The sequence below is a fragment of the Grammomys surdaster genome, unplaced genomic scaffold (assembly GCF_004785775.1).
Source record: "Grammomys surdaster isolate TR1022 unplaced genomic scaffold, NIH_TR_1.0 239, whole genome shotgun sequence".
In the NCBI taxonomy this organism is placed as follows: domain Eukaryota; kingdom Metazoa; phylum Chordata; class Mammalia; order Rodentia; family Muridae; genus Grammomys; species Grammomys surdaster.
In genome coordinates, this window is record NW_021604684.1 from 8598247 (window position 1) to 8607902 (window position 9656).

A 9656-nucleotide genomic window follows, 5' to 3' on the forward strand; every position below is an offset into this window, starting at 1 on the left:
CTGTTATATTACCAGTTGTTATTATTGTTCATCTCTTATGCTTACTTCATAAAACTTTATCATAGGTATGGACACATAGGGAAAGTATAGAATTCTGTAGACCCAGGCACCCACGGAAGGATAGAAAGCACTTTCAGAAGTTAAGGGGAGTACAGAGCACTCAGGAGTCATACTTCCCCCATTCTCAGTCTCTAAGATTATTTGTTTATTGATGAAGTGAGTCAAAATACAGACCCAGGAAGAAATGAATTTACTGGCATTTTTCAGAAGGCCAGTCTGGCTAAATCATGGAATCACTGTGGACAGGAGATCCGCACAGGGAAAGGGAAGGATAGCAAAGATATAATTATACTCTGGAAGTTCTGGAAGATGGGATTAGGAGCGTGGGATACTGGAGTCATGACTAAGAAAGGAGAAATAAACGTTAAACAAGGCCATAACAGTGGGGATCTAACCTAGAAGGATTGGCATCCTGATAGACCATACACTTGGAGAAAAGAAAGTTCTGATGTTTAAACTTTTTGGCTTTTGGTATTTTGTTATAGCATCCTTAACTAATACATTATCTCATGCTGTCTGACTGTTGGGTTACAGGTATCCGTTCAGCTCCAAGCATAGTATATGTGATGCTTATTCATTACTCCTGACGGTTATGTACATGTACACCAGTATCCAGATATGTGATGTGAACCAGAAGGGAAATTGTTGCTATAGTCTATTCTCATCCTCTTATCTACTAATTGGAACTATTTACTGATGTGGTCCAGGTCATTTTTTAGTGACAGAGTCCTGAGGGGGAGTTGCCAGGGGATGTGAAAGAAAAGACAGAAGATAAAAAAACATAAAAGCTGGGGTCCAGAGGTCTTGCAAAAGCCCTGTCTTATGCCAAGAAAGCTTATTAAGAAGTACAGCATCTTATGCACTATGTTCACAGGAGAAATTGGACAGAGTCATGAGAAACTATGACACAATGGGCCAAAGTCAGTGAGAAATAACCAAACATTGTTACATAAGGGGAGCATAGGCTATCTCAAAACAGACCTAGTACACAGTAGCCTTGGGACTGATAACCGTAGTCCCTATGGTGTGACAAGATTGGTTATCAGGACACAAAGCCACAGCTCCCCAAGGCCTTGGCCACAGGCCAACACGGCTCTGCCAAGCATATTCCTGGTTTTGAGGAGCTGTGTTCCTTCACACATCGTGGTCTCAGGGAAAGCCCCAGTTGACCAGCCAATCCCCCAACAATTTATCATCGATGGCTCAAAGGAAACTGAATGCGGCTGATACACAGGATCCTTGGTTTTGCAAACTCCCTATTCTCATAAGCAATTGGAAACAACCCTGCCACACACAAGGCAATCCAAACATCCAGATCCCTAAGGCTCTGTCTCCTCAACACACAGGAGCAAGATCAAAGTGCAGGCTATGTCAAGAAAAGACAAGAAAAGGGAAAGAAAGAAAAGAGAACCAGAGTAGGAAGTACACACGGAATGAATGGAGCAGAAGAAAAAACATGAACCAGAGCTGGCTCAGCTGAATGCACTGATCACAGTTTAAAGTGGTCGGTCCCAGAAGGCCTTGAGATTTTAGGTGTTATGCCTTTTGGGTGTCATAGGGAAGGAGTTCTGGGGGCCGTGGTGAGGAATTGGTATGGCAACAAGCAAGGGGGAATAAACAGCAGAATAGGAGCCTCCCCTCATCCTTCACTTTATATGTTAATTAGGGGGTGGGGTTTTGTACTGCTAGGCATAGGACTCAGAATTTCACGAGCAGTTGGCAAATGCTTTACTCTTGAGCTCCATCTATAGCCCCCAAGGATGCAGTTTCAAGTTAATCTCAGAAGAAGCAGAGGCAGCAGAAAGCTCCAGGATATAAAAGACATCATTTTGTTATTTTGTTCTTTACGTAGATAGGTGTATGGGATAGGGCAGGAAACATTGGTGCCGGGACTTTTCCCCACACTGGGAACCTCCCTCCTTCCAAATGATCATCACATGTGAAGAATTCCACGCACTCTGCCCCATGGCCCAGCCCATTCTGCTGCTCGTTTACAACACCAGCTCTCCTTCCTGACTACTTTGGTTCTATTGGTTTCACGTTTATTATTTCATTGATCAGTGGGGCTCCAAATCTACCCCTTCTGCCATACACTTCAAAGCACTACAATCGAAAAAATAGTGTATCTTCTTTAGCTTAAACTACTACTGTTCCAAGTCCTTGTTCTTATCTCTGCTAAAACAAATCTACGGTTTGAAACTATCTCAGGCTGGTTCTGAGTTTGAAATGAACTAATCCAGATGCATAGAAGCACAGATTCAGTACATACTAATGACTTAATATACGTTAGTTCTGATGAGAGTTCACTGCTATAAGTATTGTTCTGTCCCTGGGTTATGCCCATTTCTGATGCAATCTCCCTTATATCCCTCCAAGTAGCTGACCCAGGGACACCTCAGTCAACCCTTCTTTGTTCCAATACAACCCTTTAATGAGTCATCCTGTTCTTTCTTCAGGTAGCACAAATCTGGTTAAGAAAAATGTGCAAGACCCCACAACTTTTGTCTTGGCATTTATGTTTTTGCATTGATCATAAACTTTCTCCCACTGCATGGTCCCATGATTGTGCTCTTCCTACAGGTTTCAAGGCTCCTGCTTTGAAGGAATAAACTGAGAAATGAACAAACTGCCCATGGTCTGAAGGCAGCTGCTTTCCTACCCTACAACTGCCTCCTCAAGTGTGTAGTTCAGGGTTTAGAGTGAAAATTTGCCCTCCACAGACGCAGTTTCCAAAACCAGCTCAACCCCACAGCAGATCCCTTGACCTCGCTCCTCCTCACACTCAGTCCCCACCCATCCGCCTCTGCTTTGTTATTCTAAAAACGCAGAGTTTCGTGAACTCAGCCCCACCCTTGAGAAATTCAGTCTGACATTTGCCTCCTAGCCAGAGCCTGGATAAACAATCACTTATGTTCCCCATGCCTACTAAGTCCCATTTTGTTTGAAACTTAACTTTTCAGAGTCTAGCAGGAGTTTCTAGAACACACGTCTCTCTTCCAAACCTTGATACTCCCTAACACAGAGATATGCATATTGGAATTCATAGCTATACTCAGTCAACATTCATAAAATCACTATCCTTTGGTTTTCATGCAGTGCTACATGGACTTTGAGAGAAGAGTCCAAGCTATTAACTGTGCTGGAGCTTGCTTCATGGCCGTCGGTTTTATATCCATTTCGAAGGAGCTGACATAACTCCTGTCAATGTTGGTGCCAAACGTCTCCAAGCTACAGCACACCTCAATTCTTCTGTTGTCAAAGAGGATTATGATGGGCTCCACATCTTCATCTTTCCAAAGAGCAATCTCCACGTTCACCAACTTACCAAATCGTCTGCCTATGACAGAGGGAATGGCTTCATCTATGCCTTCAGCTTATGTCTTCCCTTTATAGGGTTCTGGTTAGCCACCCTCCACTGTGTGTCTTTATTTGCCTTTGGCTTTAAGAGACTCAGTATATGCAAGCCTCTGCTGAAAGAAGGCAAAGGTTCTGCCATTTCTCTTTTCCCCTGATGCTCAAGTATCCAAAAGAATACTTTGTAAGTCTAGTCCTTTGTTTGCTTAAAAAAAGAAGTGAGTGCTTTTTCAAACTGTAAAAACTATATCTCATCTTGAAACATGCTATTCATTTTCTGTAATCTTTCATATCAGACAGTAGAACTTACAACTGCTTATCCTCATTAGAAACATCAGTTCTTGCCTTTGACTCAGCTCTGCAGATTCTCCTCCAGTGACGAGTATCATGATCTTAGGAAAATTATATAAGCCTTCAAATTATAAACTGGTAAGCCTAAAATTACATCCCACAACATTAGCTACCATATAAGTATCCAATGAGAAGCATAGAACTTGACACAGCACACACACACGCACACACACACACACACACACACGCGTGCACACACATACACACATGCATACACATGTACATACACATGCACATATACATACACACATGTACACACATGTACACACACATACACACATGCATGCACACACACACACAAGAGTTATATACGTAGCATATTTAGATATTGATGCTCTAGTCAACAACATGTTGCACATAGAATCATAGTTCATGAAGAATATAATGAAGTTGAAAAAAAATCCTCATGAATTAGGTCCATTTTTAACTATTGTAACATGACTTTGCATGTGCAGTACATGTGCGCGCGCGCGCGCGCGCGTGTGTGTGTGTGTGTGTGTGTGTGTGTATGTGTGTGTGTATGTATTTGTGTGTGTGTGCGCTTGAAGTTTTTACTTAACAGTCCAGAATATCTCATGAGGTAAACATGACTTGTGTTTCAGAGATGAAGAAACTAATATCTCTCAAAGTCAACTAACATATTCATGGCTTTAAATGAACAGTTTAAATGACATCTACATTATACAACACTTATGCTTTTAACAATATTGTATTGCCTTCCCCTGAAATATGTAAAAGTCTAGCATTTAAGGAGATATTACATAATTTTTAATTAGTTTACTATCATTTGCATATGCTATGTTTCAGAACATACAAAATTAAGCTTACTACACAAAGAGCTTTATATCTTCCTGCCTTCTGGGTTTTCACACATGTCCTTGAGTTTGGCAGACAAATAGCAGACACTAGGATAATTGTGCCTGGACAATGCAGTATATAATTTAAAGTTTGTCAACTACTTGTAGTCATTCTCATGTTGACCTTCTGAGGACACAGTAAGAATGACCATATCTACTCTATGTCCTGTACGTCTGGAAAAGATCATGAGACTAATAGCCATGTGGCAGAGAAGGACATTGACAAGGGTATCTGTCCTGGGATGGAAGGAATACTTACTTTGTAGCTGGAAAGGACATCATCTGGGCTATGTCTTCACCTCACTGGACAATGCTATTCTAAACAGTGACAACTTTGCCCATCTGGCAACCAGAGTAATATCCATGCTGCTGCATCACAGAAGCACCCATTCATAGAAGTACAAACTTTAAGTTATAGAAATCTCAAAAGTACATGTAATTGTAATATGACCATGCTTTCCTGACTGGCACAAGTTCACAGCTTCATAAATGACTTATACAAGATGATATAGCTAGGAAATGCCAACACCTTTCTTGTAGCCTCATAAATGCCAAAGCTGTTACATTTGTAAGACCCCTGAGTGTTTAATAGGTTCATTGCTTGGAGAATAACACTGTATTTTCTCAGGAGCCTAACATAAATGTGGGTATTCCATGGCTTGCCTGTGTTTAAAAACTTGCATTTGAGTAGAATAAATCAAGCATGTAATATTCTTTTGTTTCATATCTAAGACAAGAAATCCATGCTTGACCATTTCTGTGAAAAGCTTTGCCTAGGTAACAGTCTTCACTTATGCAACAGACAGAAAAATACTATTCACCTCAGAACGTCTATCTGTCATTGAGAAGAGATCCAGTATTTGGCTGACAGGAGCGGCAGCACCACTCAGGGTGTGACATGCTTTGTGAGCCACTCAGGGCCAATGCTGACTTTGGATGAGCTCACAGGAAAGGTGGAGAAACCAAGGCTTGCCATATAAACCTGACCCCTCTCCTGGTACATGGCACATTTGACTTCCAGCCAACTTAGATCACTAGCCTCTGCATCACAGCCTTCTCCAACATGAAGCTCATTGGTGGTCTCCTGCTACTCTTCACAGCAACCTATTTCTGCAACTGCTCTGATGAGTTGGGTAAGACAGTGTCATATACAGTCCTGAAGGTTTTATTGTTTATATATTTTCTCCCAGGATCTAAGCTGCTGACATAAATATCTGATCAAGTGGATTTAAAGTGAGAGAAACAGACCTGAACAGGAAGAGGGATCATGGTTCTGGCTGTACTTTGAGGGATTGGAATCTAACCCCTTTCTTTGAAAGGATTTTTTACTTGGCAACAATGGACAAAAAGAAAATGTCCTAATTTCTCTATAAATATTTATTGCATAAGGATATTTGCAGCTGTGTCAGTAGATGGCTATTCCTAAGTACAGAGATACAGAGGTTCTTAGGTGTCTTCATGGATCCATATAGTATAATCTAAATAAAAGGCACTTCTCTGGATGTCCCAAGTTAATGATTCAGCTTTTAAATTGTGAAGAGATGTGTAGTTAATATAAAATTTTTAACTTGTTAAAGACATCTGCTTACTTTTCTGTTTGTTTGTTTGTTTGTTTGTTTGTTTTGCACAGGGTTTAACTATGTAGTTGTAGGTGGCCTGGGACTTGCTATGTAGACCAGGCTGTTCTTGGACTCACAGAGATCTGTCTGGTTTTGTCCCTGAGTGCTTTAGTTTAATGTGTGCACCACCACATGTAGCCCTTTATATTTCTATATGTTAATTAGGAGAGAAAGTATATCAGAGATAAGGCTTCAGTGGCAACTGGCTTTATCAAATACACCATAGCCTCCAGAAAGAATAAATAAATTTGCCTTCCTGATTCAAGGGCTTATGCACTGACCATTCAAGTCCCTAAGCAAATAGCTGTGATTTTGCATAATGATGGGGTCTATTGAGAGCCATTGCCAGGAGAAATGAAAAGTCTTTACCTGAAGAACAAATCAATATTGATTAATGAAATCCCAGGGTTTGCTGTATTTGTAATGCTTCCATTGATTTGTCTTTCAGAAGTTACCAGCCACCCCTCAGCAACAGTAAGTGTGTTGAACACATTTTTAACTTCCATTTTTATTGGCTGTCACTTATTCAACAAATATTTATGAAAGATTGATACATAGTTCATGTACGTTTAAGGAAAACAACAGAGGAGACAGACACAGATGAAGAAATGTTTTCTATATTTGCAAATGGCCAATATAGTAGAATGTTTCTTATGCAAGTCTCCTATGTATTAAATAATGGGAACTCATGTAACACAAAGTTAATTGTGTGGAAAGAATTCATAATCCTAGCTAGGCCATATAAAAGATACACAATCCAGGTATTTTATTTACAACCTATAAGCCTAGATTGGGTGGTTTGGAGCTATACTAACTTGTTCCCCAGCTATGAAGTCCCTTGTTCCTTGCTGTTTCTCCTGGCCACGTGCTCATGGTCCATCTCCTCTCACGGCAGCCTCCTCCACCTTTGTCTTCTTTCTTCATCCTCTCCCTCTATCCACAACCCTGCTCACTGGATCCCCAATTCCCACCTTTCTCCCTCCACTGCCCAACCACAAGCTCTAGTCTTTTATTGACCAGTAAAATTGAACAAGGTTCACATAGCATCATGTGGAGTACATGAGAATCTGCTTGTCAAGGGCAACTGTATCTTGAGAAGCCAGTATTTAGCATTAGAATTCAAGCGACATCAGACCAACCCACTACATAATTGTAAGGCACAGAAATGGCCAGCGATTGCTCACCAAGTGTGGCATTAAAAAGTAGGAAGGGTTCTGGTACTACTGGTATTTGTCATGATGGTGACGTCACAATCTATAAAAGCAATTTCAACAGCATCAGAACATCTGAATTGTAGTCTGTCTAGTTGATTCAAGGTAGTTATCCTTGAGGTATTTGAGAAAATCAGGACCTTCTCTTGTGTCTGACTAGGTGGACTGTGACATATACAAGAAGTACCCAGTGGTGGCCATCCCTTGCCCCATTGAAAACATACCAGTTTGTGGATCTGACTATATCACTTATGGGAATAAATGCAAGTTGTGTACAGAGATCTTGTGAGTATTGAATACAAAGAAACAATGTCTGGGAATAATGTTCTCTACTCATTCCCTTCCCAAGATCCCTCTTAACTCTTTACAGTCTACTTTTTCCCGTGCAGAATAGAATGTGGGAACAAAAATTGGCCAGCTATTCTGCCAGCTTGAACTGCTCCTATCCTGCCCACAGATCCAATTATTGTAATTCTGAATTCTTGAGTTTTCAAACTCATATTTGTCTCTGTAATCTAGAGGCAAGTCAGGAGTCACCAAAACTGGCCATTTGGAGATTGGCCTCAAACCCAAGTTCAATTTTTGCTATTTTAAGAAGTAGAATTCCATACAACTTCCTATTTTAAAATGGTCCGTGAATAGCTGAAATACACTATCCTATATGATTTTTAAAATACTACACAACTTTAATGCATCTGGCCTTTAGTCTCAAGTTCCTGTAGACTCTAAGTATAGTCTTAAGGGAGATAGCCACTGAAATTGATTCATTTTCCTTTTGTCTAAAATGAGGAATGCAGGCTGAAATTATTGGATCAAAATCTCATGAACATGGTCTGTTTAGGTATGTTACTTGACCTGTACAGTGTTTGGAAGAATAGTTATTAGGAAGATACTACCTTTTTAAAATGTAAAATGCAACTTAGCACTTGCTATCCTATACCAAATTTAATTTTATCATTGCTAACTATCTTTTCATCCAGTGTGTTGAGACACTTATTTCATGTCTCGTGTTCTCCTCACTGCGATTATCTTAGCAAGTTAGAATCACAGGTTGGGTCTTGAGCCCAGAGAACATGTCTACATACACATTCATGTTTGGAAAGTTAATTTCACAAAAGGAAAGATTCTTTAACACAGACACGTATACAGCCCTGAACCATGAAACTAGGCACGGTCAAGAACATGAGACTCTGAGAGGGAGACATGGTGAAAGACTCCATCAGTATTACAGTATCTGGCTCCATCACTGCTCTGCTGACCAAGGAAAATAGGCCACCTCAACTCCTTTTGTGGAGTCTTCTTTGTTCTTTCAATACCTCGAGTAATCTTCCTGCCTCTGGGATCAATGGAAGCAGTGGATGGGATAGAACCATAACCGAAGCAGAGAACTTCTGCTCTATAGCAATAGCATTGGTGTTCTGACTTGCCTTTATGTGGAAAGAGGCACTGCTCCATAGTCTCGTTCTTAGCCATAAAAAGGTCTCATTGCCACTTTCATTGTTTTGTTTTGTTTACTCCTTTTCAACTTTGATGTTTCTGCTTTTGTTAAGTCTTGTTAATCATGTCTTTCCTCAGGAGAAGTAATGGAAAAATTCAGTTTCTTCATGAAGGGCATTGCTGACCCCCTCCATGGACAAAGAAAGAGCAGCGATGCCTTCATCATGTGCATCACAGGTGGGCTCTGATGGAGGTCCCCCTTTGCTGATGTTGTGGTGGACTCGATCTAGATTCAATGTCTGTGGAAAGTCCTTATGCTCGTACCTGTCAACTCTTACCTCCTGATATATTCCCTGTTTGGGCATCTGAATTAAAATAAATGTCTCCAGAAAGTTTACTTTTATTCCTGTTTGTATTTGAATCATGGATGAGTTACAGGATCTTAATTACAAAGTAATTTGAGAAGTAGACAATAGTTGTTCAGGAGATAATTTTGAACAATAAACACTGACTGGTTTTCAAAATGAAACACAGCTGCATCACACACAGATGTTCAGTTCAGTCTTCCCCTCTTCCAGTCTGTAACTACTGTCGACGGGTGATAGTCATGTTTATTTTTATCTTCTTACCATAGTTGCAGAAATCAAACTTCCTCCATTCTACGAAGTCAATCCCAGAGAGATGGTTGTCCCTTTTCTCTTCTCTTCTCTTCTCTTCTCTTCTCTTCTCTTCTCTTCTCTTCTCTTCTCTTCTCTTCTCTTCTCTTC

At 40.4% G+C, this 9656-nt stretch overlaps 1 protein-coding gene across 2 annotated transcripts; it reads left to right on the top strand.

Annotated features, from left to right (window-relative positions):
• The first annotated feature begins 5685 nt into the window (after positions 1–5685).
• Positions 5686–9073, top strand: LOC114626691 (serine protease inhibitor Kazal-type 7). Of its 2 annotated transcripts, none has more exons than XM_028774167.1 (4): positions 5686–5755; positions 6690–6715; positions 7613–7737; positions 9028–9073. In XM_028774167.1, the coding sequence occupies exons 1-4, from the start codon at positions 5686–5688 to the stop codon at positions 9071–9073; spliced, it is 267 nt and encodes an 88-aa protein (XP_028630000.1). The 2 variants fall into 2 exon arrangements, with proteins under 2 accessions (XP_028630000.1, XP_028630001.1); XM_028774168.1 differs by having other exon boundaries at positions 5686–5743; positions 6684–6715.
• The last annotated feature ends 583 nt before the right edge of the window (positions 9074–9656 follow it).

What these genes read in the sequence shown, in the direction of transcription:
- LOC114626691 (XM_028774167.1), top strand. Translation starts at nt 5,686, where the DNA reads ATGAAGCTCATTGGTGGTCTCCTGCTACTCTTCACAGCAACCTATTTC. An exon ending in CAACTGCTCTGATGAGTTGG is followed by an intron (nt 5,756 to 6,689) that starts GTAAGACAGTGT and finishes TTTGTCTTTCAG; the next exon opens with AAGTTACCAGCCACCCCTCA. An exon ending in CCAGCCACCCCTCAGCAACA is followed by an intron (nt 6,716 to 7,612) that starts GTAAGTGTGTTG and finishes GTGTCTGACTAG; the next exon opens with GTGGACTGTGACATATACAA.